This window comes from Ischnura elegans, chromosome 8 (genome assembly GCF_921293095.1).
Source record: "Ischnura elegans chromosome 8, ioIscEleg1.1, whole genome shotgun sequence".
Lineage (NCBI taxonomy): Eukaryota > Metazoa > Arthropoda > Insecta > Odonata > Coenagrionidae > Ischnura > Ischnura elegans.
This window is the reverse complement of record NC_060253.1, coordinates 19,387,056-19,411,239: the sequence shown is the minus strand read 5'-3', so window position 1 is coordinate 19,411,239 and position 24,184 is coordinate 19,387,056. Positions and strand designations below refer to the sequence as shown.

The window sequence follows — 24,184 nt, the reverse complement described above, 5'->3', positions numbered from 1 at the left end:
GGAAAGATACTCCCACCCCAAAGCCGCAGAGAAATAAAGAAATTAAAATTATTATCTCGTTTTGACATATAGTAACTGCATTTGCTGAAAGTTAAATATTTTAGAGCCAAAATGATGTAAAACGTATTTCCAGGCATGTCATTTTTCAGAAATTTTACCAAACACGTCCCCCCGTTACGTAGGGGTCGGTTGCTCCCACCCCGGGCCATCCCATCCCCCCCTAAGCATATTTCTAGCTACGCCACTGCTCTGAAGGTTCATCATTTCTATCCAGGTCACTCTTAGAAATTAAATCACTCGTAGATTCTGACCTTGGTACCACCCAGTGTGGCTATATGGCCACTGTTCATTCTGAAGGAACAAGCTGATGTCTCACCAAAATATTTCACAGGATTATTAAAGACGCCCGTGGAAGCAAAGTACCTAAATATTTTCAAAATCACTAGCAGAAAATTTTCAGGGCGGAAATAGTTTGGGTCGTTGTTTTTGGGGTTAGTGGAATTTATTTATTTCCGAGTCGCCTTATTGGTATGCAAATCATCTCAGAAACACAGGGTCTGATGTACCTGGACCAGGGGCTTCCAGGATATTATTAAGAGATCGCCAGTTAAAATGATGAAAGAAAACATGAAAAATTGAAATGAATAAGGGGGCAAGCAAGCCTCTCACTTGCAAAATCGAATATTTTGTCCACGAATGTCACAATAGAAGTGTCTCTACTTGGATACTAAATGTGTTTTCACATTTTAATTGCCATGTATTAGTCGCTAGCCGCGTCCCTGAATGGTCTGCATTTTAAGTTGAAATAATGGTACTTATTAAATTAAGCATTATTTAAAAATAATTAGCATTAAATTAATCATTAAAGCACAAAATTGATTAACATGGGTATTTTGCTGGTAGGCACCCCGAAAAAAACCTTGTGTTGGGGTAACCATCAATTTGTGTGCTCGACAGTAATATATTTTCCGGGAGACTGGTTACGGTTTGACAATTTTCATTCGATCGCACTTAGTTCTGTAAATAGGCTATTTAGATAAACAAGGAGTTTTCCTTAATGTAACTTGTCTCCATTGACACATTTGTTAGCTCATAGGAGCAAGTTATAAAAAAATGATAAGTGTCACAACCGACCACACCCAAAGGGCGGTTGTAACAGGTTTCCAAAATACTTTTAAATGGTCTGAAATCATTTTAATTGCAAGAAATATTTGACATAATACAGCTAAATCTTCTTTCTGGAATCATTGCAACTTATTAACAAAAGAAATAAAATCTTGGAACTCTTCAGTAATTTACAAATAATAAGGCAGTTAAGCATCTAAAATTATTATGTCAGTCTTCACATAAACTCTGTACTTAATACATCAGTCTTCGTGAACAATTGGTTGAGAAGTTGAGTAAACATATCCAGTTAAAAAGAATTCCATGAAAATATAAAGTCCATCAGTATAAAGTCCAAAATTAATGCCCGCGCTACGTGTTAAGTATTTGATTGCTGCTGCTGTTCTGCTGAAAGGCGAAAACTCTTTTTTCAGAGCGACAAACCCCGTGCTGATAATGTTTTCATTTTCGCCCGCACCAGGGCTTATTTTAACGAACATATCTTAGCGAGGACATGCGATTAACCCTTTAACTCTGTGCTTTCCGCTAGGAAGTCCTTCTTTTCACTTCTTCGTAACCGTATTCATAGTGCAATATGCCAAACGATCCTCTATTAGTCTTTCTCATGCATATACTGGGCATCTATAACAAAAAACTTTTACTTGTGTTACAACCGTACCCATAGCACTCATCCGAAAAAAAACAAACGCCATGTCGATACAAAATAACTTCCTAAAATAGTAATCGCAAATATTAAACCAATAATGGTTATCTTATACTATGGAATAATTCTCAACAACTAACTATATTCATGTAACAAATATTATCAAAAGAAATCGAACAAAAATACTTAATTTTGACTGTTGGAAACCAGCATGTGCCTGTGATAGCGTCCATGGCGCGCGGCGGTAGATACAATACTGTGACTCAGGTTCAGACGTGCAAGCTGCTCCTCTATTCCCTTGCACATTTCGCTATTCCCATTAATTTTGCTCATAAGACGACTCTCACTAACGTATCCTGGCACAACCATTCCACCCTGCATGCAAAAAGTTAGGTGTAGATAGATAACTGACAAAACTATGTGTCAATTAAAGTCGAAGACATTTTAAGGGGCACTTTGCAGAAGAAGGAAAATGGCGAATATTATGAAGAAAAAAGTTACATTAATAAATTTCGATATAACGGCGTTTTGAGTATAATCAAACAAGATATATATGAAATTTGATTCATAAATATAGAGAAAAGTGAGTAAGAACTAATAGTTGGGTGGAGGTCACATAATTCGGGGTACCCAATCAGAGACTGTTGAATCCGTGAAATATCTAGGAGTTAGACTCAATAATGCTCTATCGTGGAATAAATATATACGAGAAATAACCGGTCAAGCTAATCGTAAAATGGGTTTTGTTAAAAGAATATTAGGAAAGTGTGACGACAAAGTGAGAGAAATTAGCTACTTTTCCCTCGTTAGACCACATTTGGAATACGCTGCCAGTGTTCGGGACCCTCATGAAAAATGCTTAATAACAGAGGTAGAACGCGTGCAAAGATGAGCTGCCAGGTATGTGAAAGGTCGTTACGATAGTCTTGTTAGTGTAACCTACCTCTTAGATCAACTCGGATGGGAATCTCTGTCTGACCGTAGATTGAAAAATAGGCTTAACCTTTTAGATAAATTGAAGAGCAGTAGTTTTTCTAACGAAGTTAACCATATCTTACGGACGCCAACATACTACGAAAGATCAGATCATATAAATAAAATGAGAGAGATAGATTGTGGAACAGACAGATTCCGAATGTCATTTTTTCCACGATCAATAAGAGATTATAACGGCAGCGATGGAACTCATAGGTAGATTGCATGACTTGTAGTGTAGCCTAATAACGTATGTAAAACTTATTGCATGTTTCTCAATTTTATTATTATCTCTAATGGCATATAGTAGTTAATTTGTTAGTATACGTGACATTTTTGGACGGTGTGGTGTGCATGTGGGAGTCCAATTCATGCTGCATGCTGTTGATTGGTCACCCCCTGCCAAACACCCTAGAGGTGGCTAGCAGGGTATTATGTAGATGTAGATGATTTATACTGGATATTTTCGACGCCTTTTCGATAAGTTATATTTAAGGCAGTATTAGATCGTAGATTTAGTTCAATATTGTTACCTAAAAAGGTAGTAGCTCATTTTGTGTCGAAAGTTTAGTGTACATAACTTTTTCTGTACTTGATAGTATTTCAATCGCCTTCTTACCCATTTTACACTTTTTAAATTTCTTCATATTTTAGAAATTTACTATCCAGATTTGTAGTTATTTTTTGAATCGTTTTAAGGTTTTCAATTTAGATTTTTAGCCAATTTATTTTGTCATATTATATTTGACATACATTAATCAGGTTAAGGCAATTTTTAGTTCCATCCATATTATAACCGTAGCATTTTATTTTTGTCTATTTGTATGCTTCGAATTTCGGCTTCTGTGGAGTAACGCCGCATTCTCTTTTCGAGTTTTAACGAATTTCTCCTTCATTTCTACTCGCTCTGTAACCATATTTCATTATTATAAACGGAACAAAAATTACTAAGCATTTAATAGGGCTAAAAATATCAACACCACTTAAAAAAATATCCTCATTGTCAGCCATTTTGCCCCTCCTATGACAGTATCCCGTCAGTATCCTGAAGACACTTTCCAAGCTTTGAATCATGGTAAAAGGGTGCTCTCGTAGATGCCCAAATCTGGTGGCCAAGGTGACTGCCCAAATTCCCTCCCTCATGCTGCCTAACGAATTGAGACATCCTTCCAAGATGGAACTCTGCCCAAATCCTGGGATTGGAAAAGCCAAGTGGCGAATTGGGACCAATCTTTAATTCTTGTCGCGAGTTGTCTTGGGGAAACTATGAGCGCAACGTACGCCATCTCGCGATTGTTGCCATTATTGCGTCGTAAATTTCGAAGTTAAGTTCCATCTGCCCCCCGAGATGGCGACACCTTATCTCCTCTATCGTGAGTCTACGGTTGCGGTCCAAAGAACGCCACCACTGCTCCGGAGCGACTCCAACGACCTCCCAAGCGATCCGTTATTGGCTACGGAACGCTCACGAATATTACAGAACGGGATCCTCAAGTATGCCTCTAAATTTGTGGTCGCGTACCGCGCATTTAAATTGGTTTACAAAAGTCGCCCCTCGCGTCGCTGGCGAAGAAAGTTATCCGAGTTTCTAAAGGTTGAGCTGTGACGTCATGGCAAACGTCATACACCCTCTTCCCGTCTCGCTCCAGACGCTTCTGTGAAAACTTGGGTCGGGGAAGGAGCGAGTCATTTTTTGGCGGAAATTCGAAGGGAATGCACTGAGGTAATGGAGAGATTACTCACGTTGCAGATCTTGGATGCCTAATCTGGATGCCTTTTTCCATAAAGATGACTCTGGAAATATCGGAAAATGCGCACACAGATAGGATATAAATGTAATTGTGTTTTAAATAAATATATATCTAACACTATCTATCCGTAAACATTCTCCTATGTCCACCAAAGAAACTCAAATGTCTCTGGAAGCATCCTTTATGTTCATGAGGCAACAAACAAAATTATTAAAATGGGCATGTAGCATAAGAACGGATTATAAGAACATTCTTCGATACATCAACTCATGCCCCATATTAAAATCTGAAGAAATGTAGGATATACAAATACGGATTGGAACGGATAAATGCTTTATAATAGTCGTTAGCAATAATAAGTGAATAAGTCACAAGTGAGTAAACTGTGGAGTACCTTTCTTTTTACTTTACTTGGTTACGTATAAAATCGTTTGTAATTTTGTAAGGACTCGCCTTTGTTAAGCATTCCCATGATGTCAAAATCCTGACCTTCACTCCGATCCACTCGATGTATGTTTTCGTCCTTCACTCACTTGTTCACCAAAAACCGTTTCCCCTCCCACTCTCCCACACCAATTCCATGTGTCCTCACCTCCTACCGTGGCCTGGGTATATATACCGAGATTGTACTGAAATTTTCACCTTGATAATGACACTTACGTGTTGAAACCATGGTCGGTGCTGAGTTGTAATATTAAAAGTGTGGAAATTACCATTGTGTTCTTCTTTTTATCATGGATTTTACTTGGTTAATTGGTTTTATTTTGAAGTGATATACGGGGGTTGGTGTGAGAAAAGCAGTTCAAAGTTTGTGGCTTTACTTTGTGGAACTACGATATTGGCAAATAAAATTCATTATAATAATCGACCATAGTCATTAATATTTTATAACCATAATCGCGTCAATTTCCAATTAACACCATTTCCTCGTTCTCATTATTACGGTTTGCCTAAAGGACTGGTATGAAATAGCTAAGGAAGAATTGGGAAGGAATAGTATGGTATTTGGAGGAGGCTACCGACAGCTGAGGCCATATGCGCCAAGAGGCAATGGTTTGGAAGGAAGAGTGGAGAGAGAAACCCGGCGTCGGCATAGGCCTACCTCTAGCGAAAGGCGCCAAGGAGACCACGGCTTAACGTCCCATCCGATGGACGAAGTTAAACCCTTAAAATGTCCTCCACGCAATACTCAAGCAGGGATCGGGCAGTCTCTGAAAATTCTCTTCCACCGCCGGGATATGAACCCGAGCCCACGCGGTGGGAAGGCAGCACTCTAGCCACCACACCAACCCGATCCCCTGGGTAGCCCGCACTCGTTCATTTCCGCCATTTTGACTTCGCTCTTGACCGGTCCGAAAATAAATTTGCGTAGCAAACGTAGCGCCTGTGGACCGGTACTCTGGAGCGCTGCCGTCGGAAGCGTCTTGGAGCGAAGATGAAAGCTTCTCGGGTTTCCAACCGGGTCAGGGTCTGCATGGTGTAGGCCGACGTTTCGTTGGGAGACTTTCCCAACATCCTCAGGGCTGATGATGCCGATGTCGCGGTGTTTCGATATATATACCCTCCTCCTTCACCTAGGTGGTCTCTGATTGGTCCGGGATTTTTCCTCCTTCCTCGTCCTATTTAATGCCAGGTTCCAAGCGCTACTTAGTTGCAGTCCTCGATCTCTATTGATATTGTTGGGGTGAAGACGGATCTCGACGGCTTCTTTAGTTATCCGGTCCCAATAGCCTCTCGTTCTTCCAAGTTGGGCCGTTTCTTCCCAGTGGATATTGTGATTTTCTTGGACACAGTGTTCAGCAATGGCCGATTTTTCCAATTGTCCGAGTCGGAGGTGGCGTCGATGCTCCTTCACCCTCGTCTCAATGGTCCTCTCCGTCTCTCCAATATACACTTTACCACATTCACATGGAATGCGGTAAATTCCGGCTGTCTTGAGACCAATAGGGTCCTTGGCTCGGACTAACTGATCCCGGAGTTTGCCAGGAGGGAGGTGAATGCTATGAATATTGTGTTTAGCAAGAATCCTTGTTATCTTCCCCGAGACCGTGGAGACGTAAGGCAGGATGGCTTTTGATGCTGGAGGCCGTTCTTCGTTTTGTTTGTCTCCTTTGTCATGTCTAAAGGCCCTTTTAAGGGCCCTATGGACTTGCAATTGGCTGTATCCGTTGTTTATGAATGTCTTCTTCAGATGCTTCAATTCCCCTCGTAAATTATCTTCGTCGGAGATATTTTTGGCCCTATGAATTAATGAGGATAAGACCGCGTTCTTCTGCGATGGATGATGGTGACTTTGCCCATTTAGGTATAGATCGGTATGAGTTGGCTTCCGATATACCTTGTGCCCCAGGGTACCATCTCCCCTGCGGCGGATGAGGATGTCCAGGAAGGGTAACTCTCCGTTCGTTTCAGTCTCCATGGTGAACCGTATGTTGGGGTGGCGGCTATTCATGTGGTCGACGAAAGAGTGTAGGGTATCCATTCCGTGGGGCCAAATCACGAAAGTATCGTCGACATATCTGAAGAAGCACTTAGGGCGCAGTGGAGCCGAGTTGAGGGCGTGTTCTTCAAAGTCTTCCATAAAGAAATTAGCAATGACAGGCGATAGAGGCGAACCCATAGCCACTCCATCTGTTTGCTCGTAGAAGTCTCCGTTGTATAGGAAGTAGCTGGAAGTTAGGACGTGGCGGAAAAGTTCCACCGTTCTGCGGTCCAATATTCTTCCCAGCAAATTCAGGGTGTCAATAATTGGCACTTTTGTAAATAATGACACCACGTCTAGGCTCAGCATGATATCCGTCGACTGTACGTGGATGTCTTGTAGGGTTTTGACGAATTCCCTGGAGTTCTTCACATGGTGTTCACAACGTCCTACAAATGGTGCAAGTACTCCACTTAAGTATTTAGCCAGGTTGTAGGTTGGGGCTCCAATAGCAGAAACAATGGGCCTTAGCGGCATTCCAATCTTGTGGATCTTTGGTAACCCATATATCCTTGGTGGGGCTGGTGCCTTCGGTCGTAGATTCCTTAGTTCTTCCTCAGGAATGCCAGATCTTTTGATTACTTCAATGGTCTTCCTGGAGACGGCGTCAGTAGGATCACGAGGCATGACTCTGTACGTGTCATCTGTCAGAATGTCCAGAATCTTTTGGTGGTAATCTTCTTTTTTCATGAGGACCGTAGCGTTGCCTTTATCTGCCGGGAGTATCATGATATCCTTGCTGTCCCTTAATGTTTGGAGGGCCAGCCGCTCCTTCCTCGATAGATTTGATTTTGGAGGTATGGCCCTGAAAAGGACCATTGACACTTCATTTCGTATTTCTTCTGCTTCCTCCTCTGGTAGCTTCCGCACCGCCTGCTCTACTGCTCCAATGTATTCCTTGTGCGGAATATTCCTAGGTGCTGGTGCGAAGTTCAGTCCTTTAGAGAGCACTGTCATGGTGGTGTCGTCAATGGCGTGGTCAGTCAAATTCACCACAAGGCGATATTGATTCTTCGGGACACCACGGGTGCGGTTCCCTTGTAGTCGTTGGAATTTCTTCTTCTGCCTCTCAGTGTCTCGCTTGAGGAGCAATTCTGCCGTGGCCGATGTAATGCGGTCTACGAATTCCCAATCCAAGGGAGAGAGAATTGTAGAGAGTTTTAGATGAAGGGGTTTCAATTTCTTGGCGTTGGTATCAAGAACCTTTCTCTTATCGTGGATTCTTTCCCGGAGAAGTGCACGGGATGTCCGATGGAGGATACGGTCAACGGCATGTGACCGAATGGGTGACTTCACTGCGACAAAGGTTGGGATAGTGTCTTCGTCTCGGCATCTCAATAGGAAAGCGAGGCTGCTAAGAAGCTTCGCCTTCTCACTACGCAGCGATGCAAACTTCTGAATGCTGCGATGAGCCTCCTCCCCGTAAAGGCGAGTAATGAAGAATCTGAGCTTTTCCCGGTGAATAGCGTGGATGAAAGCTTCTCGGGTTTCCAACCGGGTCAGGGTCTGCATGGTGTAGGCCGACGTTTCGTTGGGAGACTTTCCCAACATCCTCAGGGCTGATGATGCCGATGTCGTCTTGGAGCGAATGTAACGTTCTTTGGATCGCACCTATAGAGGTGTGCTGAGTACTCCAGCCATTTCTTTCTATCTCTTCCTCGCTTCCTCCTGACGTCAAACTTTGTATTATTCTTCGGAACACAAATTTTTCGCAAGAATGACATCCCTTGGAATTCATGAGGGAAAGTTAAAAAATTAAGCATCATAATGTTTCGTAATGGAAGAAAAATATTGTTCAAATCTTTTAAGTAAAACCGCCAATACCAATAAAGTTTTATGTATCGCAGTAAACTTACTCACTTATCTCAATTTAAATATGATGCCTTTTGTTTGTATTTTTGTTTACGAGCCATTTCTTTGAAGAGTCCTTTGAGTAAATGTTTTCACGACCAAAAATATTTGAATCTTAAATCAAAATAGAATTTAAAAAATTAGATAAAAATATTCTAAAATATAATTATCTAGACGTTGGTAAAGAACCAAACATTCTTTAATGGTTCAATTCTGAAGATGGGCTAAAAAGAATATTATAATCTCTGTGGAAATCACCCACCCTTTGGAAGCATTGGAAATTACGAAGGAAAATATTATGCATAAAAGTTGAGTGATTTGGTTCACATTCCATTTGATAATAGCATTACATCCATATGTTTGTATATTTTTCTTCTTCTTACCTATTATTTACGCATAAATTTGTTTCAGTTCCATTTTACCACCGAGCTATCGCCTACTAGTAATCATAAGTAGTTTATGAATGAATAAATTTTGAAGGTATTTGAAAATTTTGATTTAAAATATTATTTTAAATCACAGCATATGACCGATAAACCATCCCGTATTTTTCTGGTAACCTGAAAGGTATAAAGTGGAATAATTTGTTGAGCTACATAATGAGACTCGAAGGTCTCAATACAATTATCGTCGAAGTACAGGAGGATGGGGATAACATTTGAGGTTGGCCACGGATGAAACGTATGGAGGAGGTGGGAGGTAACGAATGAAGTCAACTTTTTGTGGAGGGACATCGTGGAACAACACAACTAATGAACGACAGAGATATCGTATATTTCATAATTTTATTAACAGAGTACTACTACACGTATTTCAATGTTTATATAATCATCATCAGGCGCTAATAGAAGCTAACAAAAAATTCCATTTCCGACAGCTGCATATAACTTCAAAAATAGTGGGAGGGGGGTAAAAGATCAGAAATAAGAATGTGGGGGAGGGGGGAGGAAAGAGGCTGGTAAAATTGGGGGGAGGGGGTTTGGAGGAGGCAAAGGAACAAAGTTGAGATATTGCATCACACAGACAATCTAAAACTCCGGACTTGCGTTGGGTCACAAGGTGAGGAAGCGGGATTACATCAGTTGGGGATTACATCAGTTAGGGGATTACGTCTACCTTCGGGGGAGGCCACCGAATCTTCCAGTGACCTCAGACCGCCCCTGGATATCTGTTTAATTTTATTAGGTAAATTACAGTTATTTAGAAAATATAATAAAATTAACCGTTCATAGAAAAATACCACTACAGATGGGTCGGTCGTTAGGGACCGACATACGTGATTAAGATATTGTTGTATGATGGATTGATGAATGGGATCACTACGACGAACGGCACAATATCGCCAATACCAATAAGGTTCGCGAGTGTATTCGGTGATCGGTCATTGAAGTCAGTGAGAGTCGTTCGTGACCATGAAAAGATATCCAGTCATTCAGAACCGAGGAGGATCGACCGCGAATGAAATTCTCAAATACAAATAAGACGCCTCGTACAATGGTGTTTTTTCCTTTGACGGGATTTAGTGACTAATTATGGAGTTCTATTCAGAATATGTATAGGAAAGAATAAAATACATGCAGGAATATTAAGTCACCAACGAAGGTGGAAATCTATATAGCTCCTGATTGATCAGTCAGTGACCGACAATCGACCATTCGCGATTCACCTACGCAAGTGAATAGTGAACGGTGGACGAAATCACTGAATCGTTCGACTTGGCCCGTCAACGAGTACAAATACCAGTAGGGATACATGTCGGTGTTTCTAAAATTTATCAATTTCAATGTCTATATCTTTTGCTTCCTCAACGTGAACGCGTATGTGAAGGCCGCTGTCCATCCTCTTGCAGATATTCCCGACGGCCTCAAATCCTTCTCGACATTGACAAGTGTAATCTCCCATTTGGTTCATCTTGCACTCCGCAGCCGGATCAAAGCATCCGACAGAAGGGTTGCACGGACTTCCTACATCTGAAACGAAACCGTAAAGAACATATAAATCATTAGTTTGAGCAATAATTGGCGTTAAAACGCCATATGCATGGCTAAAAAGAGTAGTTGAGGTTTCTTAAAAAAAACGCGGGATAAATGAATTTTTGTGAACACGCGAAGATCTTCTTATAAGAAGATATTCTTTTCCTATTGTATTTTATCTATTGACTCGCAATATAAAAAACTGGCTTGTTGTATTTATTGATAGTTGCAACTGATTGTTTTTACGCTTGATTCTCGTAAAATCCTGGGGTAAATGTAGGATTAATGATGATTAAAATGAGAATTTAAATTTCCTCATACATATTACTGATATAGATTTGTTTTACCCCTACCCCTAATATCTCAATAAAATTGAAGTACAGAGATGTCAACATATCAATCACTGAGATACTAGCAACGAAACGATTTAATTGATATCAAATCATTTATATCTATTTGTCTGTAGTAAACTCAAAACGCCATCATTGCGTGTACATGGCAACCCATAATAGAAAGTTCGGCTTCCTTCTCTATTACTGTTTTGAATAACCAGCTGAAAGCACTTTCTTTGGAAGTTTCTGTGGTAGTCAGTGGCGGAGCTAAGGGGGGGGCTTAGATTCTTTGAGGTGCTCCCCTCCCATTGGGTGGAAACAAACTACTACTAGATACAATGGAAGTGTTTGGCGGTTACCACTTTGCACAAAAGTGATCAATTATAACCTTACCTAACCTACTTTAACGAATTGAGACAAATTAGCTCTAAACTTAGGGCCTATTTCACAAGATTTTGGTATGTTACAACCCATTGGGGAGCTAGGTGGGGCTTATTGCCCCTCCACTTTGGGTATCCAATTTATAGATAGAATCGTAATCTTAGCCACCCCCCCCTTGTCCCAATCCTGGATTCACCACTGGTGGTGGTCATGAGAAATGAATTGGAAATTAAGTCGCTGAGACTGGGAAGTTAAACACACATGCTGCCTTGTAAATTTCTTTTACGGAAGTACCTAGATTTAAGGGCCAGTATTGGCATATTGGCGTGCGGCTGTGAATTATTCCAACTCTTCGACATTCAGTACTTCCAACATTTTTTAAACAATTTTAGTTCTTTCCTGGCGAACAATAGAAGTAAATAGAAATGCAAATAGAAGATATGTCTTAAGTTACGGAGAATGATTAAAATCGCTCACAAGGGTATTATAAAAGAACTACACTATCTTGAAACAAGAGACCGAGGAGCCGAAGTGACCCACTCGACATGATTTCATGACGTCATCAACTTATCTACAAAATGGTCGAAGGCGAAAATTTTCTGATCAAGAATATGATCTAAAAGTAGACAACGAATCAAGATTCAGAAATGTACTGCTATCTTTACTTTTTTCAAAACTCTATCACAATCAATGATTTAATGAAAATGATGGACGATCCTATTCATCGAATGGCTGGGTATTTGTGAATATTAGTTAGTATGAAGGGTTAAAAGCCATATCGATTATTGAAGCGCTTTTAAATCTCCCATTTTCACAAGGGATTTCATACCCTCCGTTCCTCCATGGGGTATTTTAACTACGTCATTGATTTTTTCAACCCATTATTCTTTATTAATGGATCATTGCCTCAATACTTTTAGAATTTCCTTTATTATCGATACCTGCATACATATGATTACATTTACTGTTAACATATTATTGAGATACATTTTTGCATTCAAGGGCGAATCTATTCCAATTCGGAATCTGCTGTCAGGCGGTAAACCTAATTATTCAATCAAGTTATTTACAAAAATTACCTCTGAAAATACCACCTTTTATCCTGGGATAATATACAAAAAAAGCTACTGTTAGAAACTAATTCCAACATAAAGCGCGTTGCTTAATTCCACATTAGCTGTTCGCATTATCATTAAATAAAATCTATTTCACCTCCATCAGCGATTACCTTGTACGCAGTTCCTTCCCTCGCCGTCAGCATGGAAACCGTCGTTACACGTACATTTCCCTTGGTCGTCGGTTCCATTACACTTCAAACCAGGGACTTTTTCACAGCCTAAGTTATGGTTGCATGCACTGCCAATTATTGCATCACCTATAATTAGAAATAAAAATTCAACGTTACGTAACTTAAATAATCATTAGACACCCAAAGGACTTTAAAATTTGGTTTCTTTTCATTATTGCTGCCTTGTGTATAAAAAGCCTTTTTCATTTGTTTTGAATTCATTACGTTTTAGGGATAATGAAAGTAAAAGCATATTTTGTGTCAATAATTTTGGTCAAATTTTCATTATATCAAATGCGCCTCAAGTTCGGAAGTGAATAGCAATATTTACAACGTTTATTCAGTATAAGAATTTGATAAAGATAAAATAAAATTAAAGTTCAGTTCTTTAAGAATGATAGAAATAGATCAGGGCAAACCAATAAATAATAACTAATTTGGCTCCGTAGCATATTCTTCAGGTGATGCAATATAGTTCATCTGCTCAAGTTTAGACTTTAGTAATTGCTATAAACTTCAATGATGGAGTAAAAACCAATGTCGAATAAGGATTTTTCTTTTGAAATAATCCACTATATATGGTGAAGCAGAAGGTAGAGCAGATTAGAAATAAAGACAAAAAAAGCGGAGAGATTCACGTCAGTTTGGAACTGCCTTCTAAGCTCCATCGTGATAACCTTTCTTCAACACACGATAGATCATCTTTGAAAAGGTTAAATAAAATTTTAAGACTTGTCAAAGGTAAATATTTTTACATACAGCAAAAGCTTTTTTTTCATCTTTTACTGCAAGCATAAGAATGATCCATTGCTCTGACTATCATCGATATTGGAAAGTTAAAATTAAGATGTGAACATGAACAAAAACTTATTTTGATACATGTGTTTAATAGTATAATTATGGAACCAGAGTATTTTTTGTGGGTAAATTCTTTATAATAACTCACATGAAAGCTTTCATAGACTGAGTATACGGAAACGTAACCAATAGAAATTATGGAAAATTATGTTGATGTGGCACCCTGATGAAGTGTAAGTTAGTTATAAGAAAATGCAGCAAATGAATCTGAAGTTTTTAAGAAATTATAATCTATCCAAGGCTGATCTACCATAGCGTTTCTAACCTTCTTACCTGCAGCGCACCTATGATTGTGGTCGCCGCAGGCTCTTAACAGGTTATAAATCCATTACTGCGCTCTGTCTTGCCTTTTATTTCTGTGGTAAGTTCCTGATGGTAAACCGTATTAACCGTAAGAGCATTTGTCGTATTGCGGCTATTCAATTACTAATGAATATTTATTACTTTTATAAATTGTGGATCTGATTATAATTCCCAATGGTTAATGCTTTAAGTATGTGAGCGAATTAAAATCGTGAGAAGCTATTTGCGAATATATTTAAACCTTTCAACCTGCTACAAAAGATCTTACTTGAAATACATTTATAATCGTTGCTTCATTTGAAAATAATTGTAGTCTTGGTTTATACTCACTAAAAAAATTATTTTGCACTTGCACATGAAAATTACGGAAAACGTCTCAACTGAAATTTTTTTCTAGTATCAACAATACTCCCGTAAACGTGACATTGGAAGGTACAAATATGGCCTGACTGGGAATTTTAGGCCGCATTTTTTCCCTTTTTCTCTGGAGTTTTCCATCCACAACAGCACCGTTGCTTTCGTCCGTTTTCTACCATGCGTTCATTTTCCTTCAACTCTTAATGGCCTTCCGCCGGGCTCAATGGATCTCACAGACACAGCGCAAGTTTTTAAAAATTTTCTTCGTGTCACTAGGTGGCATAGACTCTTGACGCATACAGTACCTAGCTTTTTTTGACACGCTTGTGTAGCCTTTCACTTTTCGCATCCATCCCGATAGATCAGTGGTGGATTATTCAGCATAATTAAGTAGTAATAAAGACACCATATAGCGATATTGAAGCATATAAGATATAAAAATAAAAACACTAATCTTATAGAATGTACATGCTAAAATACATTACATATAATAATACTTAATTGCCTAGTGAGCACTTTAAATCGTACCTTGCTGGATCGGTCCGGGGCAATGTGTGGGCATGTAAAGGGGTATATACATAACATGAAAGGTACCATGAAAGTGCTCAACTACACTAATAATGGTGGCTTTAACGTTAAAGGTGTCCCCTTAAGCCATGCTAAGAGTTAATTACGTTTATTTTTTTCAATTCTGTGCCTGTCAGGCACATTGAGCATGAACTCAGCAAATCCAATATTGCGCAATATCTCACATTCCATTCTCACCCCACTTTAAAAAACCGCGTAAGCATGGTCTTCTAGATATTATTTCTCACACCATAATAATTTCGTCTTTATTTCACGGGTGAATTTAGAACTACATAGTCCTCTCTTGCAACTAACTTGTTTCACAATTGCATACATCCATGTCCTGGGAGGTGGTAAACAAACCCAGGCGGGATTCGAACTCGCGACCGATAGGTTGGTAGACTGGGACTTTGCCCTGGCGCCACAGAGGGCGCCACGGTAGACCATGGTCCTCCAAAAGTTTGTGCAACGCATCCAATTGAGCCTGCAGCCCTCTCGCCGATTGGCTAATCGACGTCTGATCATCTGCGAACCTCGCACATCATTCCTTCCACTTTTTCTCCAGCTTCGAACTCAGCGCACGCCTCTGTTACCAACTCCTTAGCGTGCACGATAAACAGAAACGGCGAAAGAGGCCGGCCTTCCTTACGCCTCGCCAATGCTTGGCAAATCCGATTCTCCATCTGCTTCCCTCACTTGCGTGGTCTGGGTCACATACAGGCATTCGATGCAGTGAATAGCATATCGATTTGAAAGTTATTTCTTTTTGCAATTATTTCATTTCTATTGAGCGATAATCCTTTTTGCCAATAGATAAAGAAAATTCTCCGTTCGAAATATCTACAGAGGAAAAGTCGCTCAATTTGTGCATTGCGGGTGACTCCGTGAAAGTTATCACCGTGGATAGTACCGGTATGCATAAATGAATAAAATTCTTCGTATTCATTCACATAGCCATATTTCAATGAAATACGGGTGAAAATTTACGGCTCTGCTGAATCATTAAAATCCTTAATTGATATTTTCATTTTTTCGCGGACTTCTCTAGTAATATTGTGGAGAAAATAGTTGATCCCTTTTAGTGCGTTTTTAACACGTTAGTTGTAAATCCGCTTGAAAACACTTTTTACTACAGATTTACAGATGAATATAACCATTTAGTGGGACTTAAAGCACCTATACATCGTTTTCGGTGTGCAAATGATGACAGAACTCAATTAAGGTAGGTAAATATGAAGTTAATGAGATTAGATGATTTCCGAAGTTGAAAACATCGAAATCGATAAATTTATAAATTTTCGATTTTGCTCACCAGCCACACAGTTGAGTGCCCCGTCGGCGTGATATCCTGTCTTGCATGTGCAGAAACCCGGTCCATCTTTGGAATTACATTCTGTGTTTCCGTAGCAGCCACTAGCGTCTGTGCATATGTCACCAAGTTTACTCTCCTCTGGATCTGGTGAAAAATATTTGTGAATTTGTATGACAGTTAGTGTAATCGATTGACTTCGTACATAATGACTGCGGAATTTGTGGGAGTAAGACTTTTCATTTTTTGTTCTCAACATCACGCACTCGTTTGGGATTAGATAGACATTTATTTTTGCTAATTTATTGAAATATTAGATTGAAATCGTGGTAATGAGAATCTGATAATGTGGCGATCATAGATGAGGTTCTTTTGTTAAAAAAACACTCTATGGTATGATTTTCAGTAATGATATCGGAAGATCAAATCATTCCGTTGAGATGCTTCGCTATGAAATGTAACATACCTTGAGTGCACGTTGTGCTGCCATCTTCTCCATGAAATCCTGCCAAGCATTTGCATATCCCTTCTTCAGATGAGCTGCTGCTGCAGTCGGAATTCGGAATATGCTCGCACCCAAATCCGTTTATGCATGGACCGCCCACGACTTCCGCTCCTGAAGGAAAAGTAATTTTATGGTTAAAATCAAACATTGTTTTACCTCTTTCCATATAATTCATTTTCCAGTTTCGATTGGCATCGCGGCGAATTTACTTTCTTTTTTTGAATCAGCCATAATAATGTTCATATTCTCCTTTGTAGATGAAATCGAAACCCTGTAGATGCTACGTCGTGTTAAAGTTGAATGTGTCCATAGGATGGGCTCGGATGATACTCGAGCACTTTCGTAGAATAATGTATCTTCCATCCTTGCCGCAGGGTAAGCATGGATGTGATGCAGCGAAATTAAACCGAATGATAACGTAGGCCTTTCTGCAAAATGGTTGAATTATTTTGTGTGAAGGAAGGAAAAATTTTGTGTGTGTATTGGTTAACATAACTTTGAGTATTTGTTAGCCTATACGCCTGGAAATATGTATAATTCTTCATGTGTAATCGAATTATAAGAATACACTAGCGTCGGGTTTATTATGAAACATGAGCCTAATGTACAGATATTATAGTTTTTCTATCGGTTGTATTTTTACCACGAAGTATTTATTGCTAGAGATAGTCACGAAGGTTTTTTCTAGAAATGTAATGAACATCAACGTTTTCAGTGTAGTTAATGTGCCGGTTTCGGCCCGGTTCTTTGTACTCCGTCACGCACGTCCTTTTACCACACCCCCTCTCGTTTTTCTCTTAATCATGTGCACTGTACCATGGAGAGAGCGTGTGTGTGGTTTAGTGAATACTTAGTTTAGAGTGATGGTGAATGCGGTTATTTGATAGAAGGTGGTATCGAGTGAAGTGTGTCTGCTCGCGAACATCCAGTGTTTCCTCCCTTTTTGCCCTGGTTAAAAAATGTTTACAATATTGTTTGGTACCATGTTTCGTCAATGTTACCATTTATGTATGGCCACCAAACACTGCATCATGAAAGAATTTGTGCCTTCAGGATAGTTAATAAATTTTGATGCATCATGGCGGATATTGGCTCACAATCATGGAATACGATGCCTTAATGTATAACAATATATATATCTTATGTTTGTTTTATCTGAGTCAAGTAAAAACCCAGCGTGGATGTTGATGATGCTGTCTGTGTTAGGAGTCTAGGTGTTACCATTTGCTAAATAGTTTAATTTTCAACACGTTTTATAGGCTGATGTTAGGGATTAAGGATTATGAGAAATATGATACGCATGAACAATATAATTTTTGTTAGTTGCAATATTACAATAAAAAATGTGTACATATATGCATTCATCATAAAATGTACTTAACTTTATTTATATGGTAAAATGATGAGTTAATATGAATATAAGAGTGATATAGAATAATTACCCTGATTTCCAGCAGGAACAGAGATTAATTAAGATACTCATGCTATTTGTGTGATTTGAATGTTGCTGAAAAATTATGGCAATGTTGATGAGTCTATTACATTTTTTTTTTCGAGGATGATAGATGTAATGTGATAGAGAAAATAATTGATTATATTAAAATTAACTCTTTAAATATGTTTGCGTGTTTTTGCGTGCCGAAAGTGACATTCAGGGTCCCCACTCAACCGTGAAGACCGTAAAACGGTGAGTGAACCGTGAATTACGTCTACCGTGAATAAACCTGGAAATAGCCGTGAATTTCGTCGTTAAACCTCAAAAACCTGTCAAGCTTAATTCTAGATCTAGGATTGACGGATCAAAAAAAAATGGATATTTAGATAATTTTTCAAGGACAGCAACACGCGTGCACGGTCCACGCACACGCATATATTCGAAGCGCAAATATTGGTCCGTGTGCCACGAGGATAGATCGACCTTAAGGCTGTGACTGGAAGACCGTAAACCAAAGTGATCATTAACCATGGCGAAAAATCAGGCACTTCTTCACTTCTCTGCCACCCTCCATTTTCCCACTGTCAACCTATGGCCGGACCTGAATTTTGCTAAAGATAGGCGACGTTACTTTCATTGCTTCGTTCGTATTCCCCGCGTTTATCGCGTTTGCTATATTTTTAGTTAACGTGCGGCCAGTGATTGCTATGTGATGGATATTTCCTCCTAAAATGGCTGATCAACGGACCGTGAATTTGACGCAATTTAGACGGTGAAAACCTGGAAAAAACCGTGAATTGTATAATTTAGTTGGAGTGGGAACCATGACATTTAACCACAGACGTAGGAGGAAATAAAAATATTGCGCTAAAGTAAGTTGCCACTAAGGCGTTTTTTGGTAATGCTTGTTAAGAGACCTCATTTAGGGTAGCTTAACGTGAAGCTAATGAGATGAGATATTTTGAAAAGTTGAAAACATCGATTTTGCTCACCTGCAACGCAAATAAGCGTTTCGTCGGCGTGATATCCGTCGATGCATGTGCAGAATCCCGATCCTGTTTTCGAGGTACATTCCATGTTTCCATTGCAGCCACTCCCGTCTATGCATACATCTCCGACTTTGGACTCAGGATCTGTTAGAACGGAGAAAATGGTATTCCCGATTTAAATTGATTACGTGAATGATTTGATGTCAGTCGGCAAATTTAGTTTTATTTGGATCATACCTGTTCACAGGGTGGGTAATTTTCTGTCATGAGGCAATGATTCGGACAAGAGGAATGGAATTGGGGTAAATCCTTCTCATCTTTTCCGTCGTCTTAAAACATGCAGTTTGGCTACAGTATCAATCAAATATCTTCAATCAATAAATCCATTGGTATGTTAGTAGATTGTATGCATAAAATGAGTAAAAGCTTATTTATTGAAATATTAGATTGAAATCGTGGTAATCAGAATCTGATAATGTGGCGATCATAGATGAGGTTCTTTTGTTAAAAAAACACTTTATGGTATGATTTTCAGTAATGATATCGGAATATCAAATCATTCCGTTGAGATGCTTCGTTATGAAATGTAACATACCTTGAGTGCACGTTGTGCCACCATCTTCACCGTGAAATCCTGCCAAGCATTTGCATATCCCTTCTTCAGATGAGCTGCTGCTGCAGTCGGAATTCGGAATATGCTCGCACCCAACTCCGTTTATGCATGGACCGCCCACGACTTCCGCTCCTGAAGGAAAAGTAATTTTATGGTTAAAATCAAACATTGTTTTACCTCTTTCCATATAATTCATTTTCCAGTTTCGATTGGCATCGCGGCGAATTTACTTTCTTTTTTTGAATCAGCCATAATAATGTTCATATTCTCCTTTGTAGATGAAATCGAAACCCTGTAGATGCTACGTCGTGTTAAAGTTGAATGTGTCCATAGGATGGGCTCGGATGATACTCGAGCACTTTCGTAGAATAATGTATCTTCCATCCTTGCCGCAGGGTAAGCATGGATGTGATGCAGCGAAATTAAACCGAATGATAACGTAGGCCTTTCTGCAAAATGGTTGAATTATTTTGTGTGAAGGAAGGAAAAATTTTGTGTGTGTATTGGTTAACATAACTTTGAGTATTTGTTAGCCTATACGCCTGGAAATATGTATAATTCTTCATGTGTAATCGAATTATAAGAATACACTAGCGTCGGGTTTATTATGAAACATGAGCCTAATGTACAGATATTATAGTTTTTCTATCGGTTGTATTTTTACCACGAAGTATTTATTGCTAGAGATAGTCACGAAGGTTTTTTCTAGAAATGTAATGAACATCAACGTTTTCAGTGTAGTTAATGTGCCGGTTTCGGCCCGGTTCTTTGTACTCCGTCACGCACGTCCTTTTACCACACCCCCTCTCGTTTTTCTCTTAATCATGTGCACTGTACCATGGAGAGAGCGTGTGTGTGGTTTAGTGAATACTTAGTTTAGAGTGATGGTGAATGCGGTTATTTGATAGAAGGTGGTATCGAGTGAAGTGTGTCTGCTCACGAACATCCAGTGTTTCCTCCCTTTTTGCCCTGGTTAAAAAATGTTTACAATATTGTTTGGTACCATGTTTCGTCAATGTTACCATTTATGTATGGCCACCAAACACTGCATCATGAAAGAATTTGTGCCTTCAGGATAGTTAATAAATTTTGATGCATCATGGCGGATATTGGCTCACAATCATGGAATACGATGCCTTAATGTATAACAATATATATATCTTATGTTTGTTTTATCTGAGTCAAGTAAAAACCCAGCGTGGATGTTGATGATGCTGTCTGTGTTAGGAGTCTAGGTGTTACCATTTGCTAAATAGTTTAATTTTCAACACGTTTTATAGGCTGATGTTAGGGATTAAGGATTATGAGAAATATGATACGCATGAACAATATAATTTTTGTTAGTTGCAATATTACAATAAAAAATGTGTACATATATGCATTCATCATAAAATGTACTTAACTTTATTTATATGGTAAAATGATGAGTTAATATGAATATAAGAGTGATATAGAATAATTACCCTGATTTCCAGCAGGAACAGAGATTAATTAAGATACTCATGCTATTTGTGTGATTTGAATGTTGCTGAAAAATTATGGCAATGTTGATGAGTCTATTACATTTTTTTTTTTCGAGGATGATAGATGTAATGTGATAGAGAAAATAATTGATTCTATTAAAATTAACTCTTTAAATATGTTTGCGTGTTTTTGCGTGCCGAAAGTGACATTCAGGGTCCCCACTCAACCGTGAAGACCGTAAAACGGTGAGTGAACCGTGAATTACGTCTACCGTGAATAAACCTGGAAATAGCCGTGAATTTCGTCGTTAAACCTCAAAAACCTGTCAAGCTTAATTCTAGATCTAGGATTGACGGATCAAAAAAAAATGGATATTTAGATAATTTTTCAAGGACAGCAACACGCGTGCACGGTCCACGCACACGCATATATTCGAAGCGCAAATATTGGTCCGTGTGCCACGAGGATAGATCGACCTTAAGGCTGTGACTGGAAGACCGTAAACCAAAGTGATCATTAACCATGGCGAAAAATCAGGCACTTCTTCACTTCTCTGCCACCCTCCATTTTCCCACTGTCAACCTATGGCCGGACCTGAATTTTGCTAAAGATAGGCGACGTTACTTTCATTGCTTCGTTCGTATTCCCCGCGTTTATCGCGTTTGCTATATTTTTAGTTAACGTGCGGCCAGTGATTGCTATGTGATGGATATTTCCTCCTAAAATGGCTGATCAACGGACCGTGAATTTGACGCAATTTAGACGGTGAAAACCTGGAAAAAACCGTGAATTGTATAATTTAGTTGGAGTGGGAACCATGACATTTAACCACAGACGTAGGAGGAAATAAAAATATTGCGCTAAAGTAAGTTGCCACTAAGGCGTTTTTTGGTAATGCTTGTTAAGAGACCTCATTTAGGGTAGCTTAACGTGAAGCTAATGAGATGAGATATTTTGAAAAGTTGAAAACATCGATTTTGCTCACCTGCAACGCAAATAAGCGTTTCGTCGGCGTGATATCCGTCGATGCATGTGCAGAATCCCGATCCTGTTTTCGAGGTACATTCCATGTTTCCATTGCAGCCACTCCCGTCTATGCATACATCTCCGACTTTGGACTCAGGATCTGTTAGAACGGAGAAAATGGTATTCCCGATTTAAATTGATTACGTGAATGATTTGATGTCAGTCGGCAAATTTAGTTTTATTTGGATCATACCTGTTCACAGGGTGGGTAATTTTCTGTCATGAGGCAATGATTCGGACAAGAGGAATGGAATTGGGGTAAATCCTTCTCATCTTTTCCGTCGTCTTAAAACATGCAGTTTGGCTACAGTATCAATCAAATATCTTCAATCAATAAATCCATTGGTATGTTAGTAGATTGTATGCATAAAATGAGTAAAAGCTTATTTATTGAAATATTAGATTGAAATCGTGGTAATCAGAATCTGATAATGTGGCGATCATAGATGAGGTTCTTTTGTTAAAAAAACACTTTATGGTATGATTTTCAGTAATGATATCGGAATATCAAATCATTCCGTTGAGATGCTTCGTTATGAAATGTAACATACCTTGAGTGCACGTTGTGCCACCATCTTCACCGTGAAATCCTGCCAAGCATTTGCATATCCCTTCTTCAGATGAGCTGCTGCTGCAGTCGGAATTCGGAATATGCTCGCACCCAACTCCGTTTATGCATGGACCGCCCACGACTTCCGCTCCTGAAGGAAAAGTAATTTTATGGTTAAAATCAAACATTGTTTTACCTCTTTCCATATAATTCATTTTCCAGTTTCGATTGGCATCGCGGCGAATTTACTTTCTTTTTTTGAATCAGCCATAATAATGTTCATATTCTCCTTTGTAGATGAAATCGAAACCCTGTAGATGCTACGTCGTGTTAAAGTTGAATGTGTCCATAGGATGGGCTCGGATGATACTCGAGCACTTTCGTAGAATAATGTATCTTCCATCCTTGCCGCAGGGTAAGCATGGATGTGATGCAGCGAAATTAAACCGAATGATAACGTAGGCCTTTCTGCAAAATGGTTGAATTATTTTGTGTGAAGGAAGGAAAAATTTTGTGTGTGTATTGGTTAACATAACTTTGAGTATTTGTTAGCCTATACGCCTGGAAATATGTATAATTCTTCATGTGTAATCGAATTATAAGAATACACTAGCGTCGGGTTTATTATGAAACATGAGCCTAATGTACAGATATTATAGTTTTTCTATCGGTTGTATTTTTACCACGAAGTATTTATTGCTAGAGATAGTCACGAAGGTTTTTTCTAGAAATGTAATGAACATCAACGTTTTCAGTGTAGTTAATGTGCCGGTTTCGGCCCGGTACTTTGTACTCCGTCACGCACGTCCTTTTACCACACCCCCTCTCGTTTTTCTCTTCATCATGTGCACTGTACCATGGAGAGAGCGTGTGTGTGGTTTAGTGCATACTTAGTTTAGAGTGAAGGTGAATGCGGTTATTTGATAGAAGGTGGTATCGAGTGAAGTGTGTCTGCTCGCGAACATCCAGTGATTCCTCCCTTTTTGCCCTGGTTAAAAAATGTTTACAATATTGTTTGGTACCATGTTTCGTCAATGTTACCATTTATGTATGGCCACCAAACACTGCATCATGAAAGAATTTGTGCCTTCAGGATAGTTAATAAATTTTGATGCATCATGGCGGATATTGGCTCACAATCATGGAATACGATGCCTTAATGTATAACAATATATATATCTTATGTTTGTTTTATCTGAGTCAAGTAAAAACCCAGCGTGGATGTTGATGATGCTGTCTGTGTTAGGAGTCTAGGTGTTACCATTTGCTAAATAGTTTAATTTTCAACACGTTTTATAGGCTGATGTTAGGGATTAAGGATTATGAGAAATATGATACGCATGAACAATATAATTTTTGTTAGTTGCAATATTACAATAAAAAATGTGTACATATATGCATTCATCA

At 39.0% G+C, this 24,184-nt stretch overlaps 1 protein-coding gene across 4 annotated transcripts in view; it reads right to left on the bottom strand.

Moving 5' to 3' along the window:
• Positions 1-24,184, bottom strand: part of LOC124163881 (cell death abnormality protein 1-like) — an 85,510-nt gene that overhangs the window by 38,943 nt on the left and 22,383 nt on the right. For 2 of the 4 annotated variants that reach the window (XM_046540985.1, XM_046540987.1), the window contains exons 7-14: positions 22,779-22,928; positions 22,187-22,327; positions 19,720-19,869; positions 19,128-19,268; positions 16,662-16,811; positions 16,199-16,342; positions 12,742-12,888; positions 10,344-10,797 (exon numbers count right to left, since the gene is read on the bottom strand). In XM_046540985.1, coding sequence (XP_046396941.1) covers positions 10,592-10,797; positions 12,742-12,888; positions 16,199-16,342; positions 16,662-16,811; positions 19,128-19,268; positions 19,720-19,869; positions 22,187-22,327; positions 22,779-22,928 — 1,229 coding nt within the window. In that variant the 3' untranslated portion in view covers positions 10,344-10,591. Of the gene's footprint in view, positions 1-10,343; positions 10,798-12,741; positions 12,889-16,198; positions 16,343-16,661; positions 16,812-19,127; positions 19,269-19,719; positions 19,870-22,186; positions 22,328-22,778; positions 22,929-24,184 lie in introns of those variants that run through there. The other 2 variants (XM_046540986.1, XM_046540988.1) reach the window with 2 other exon arrangements.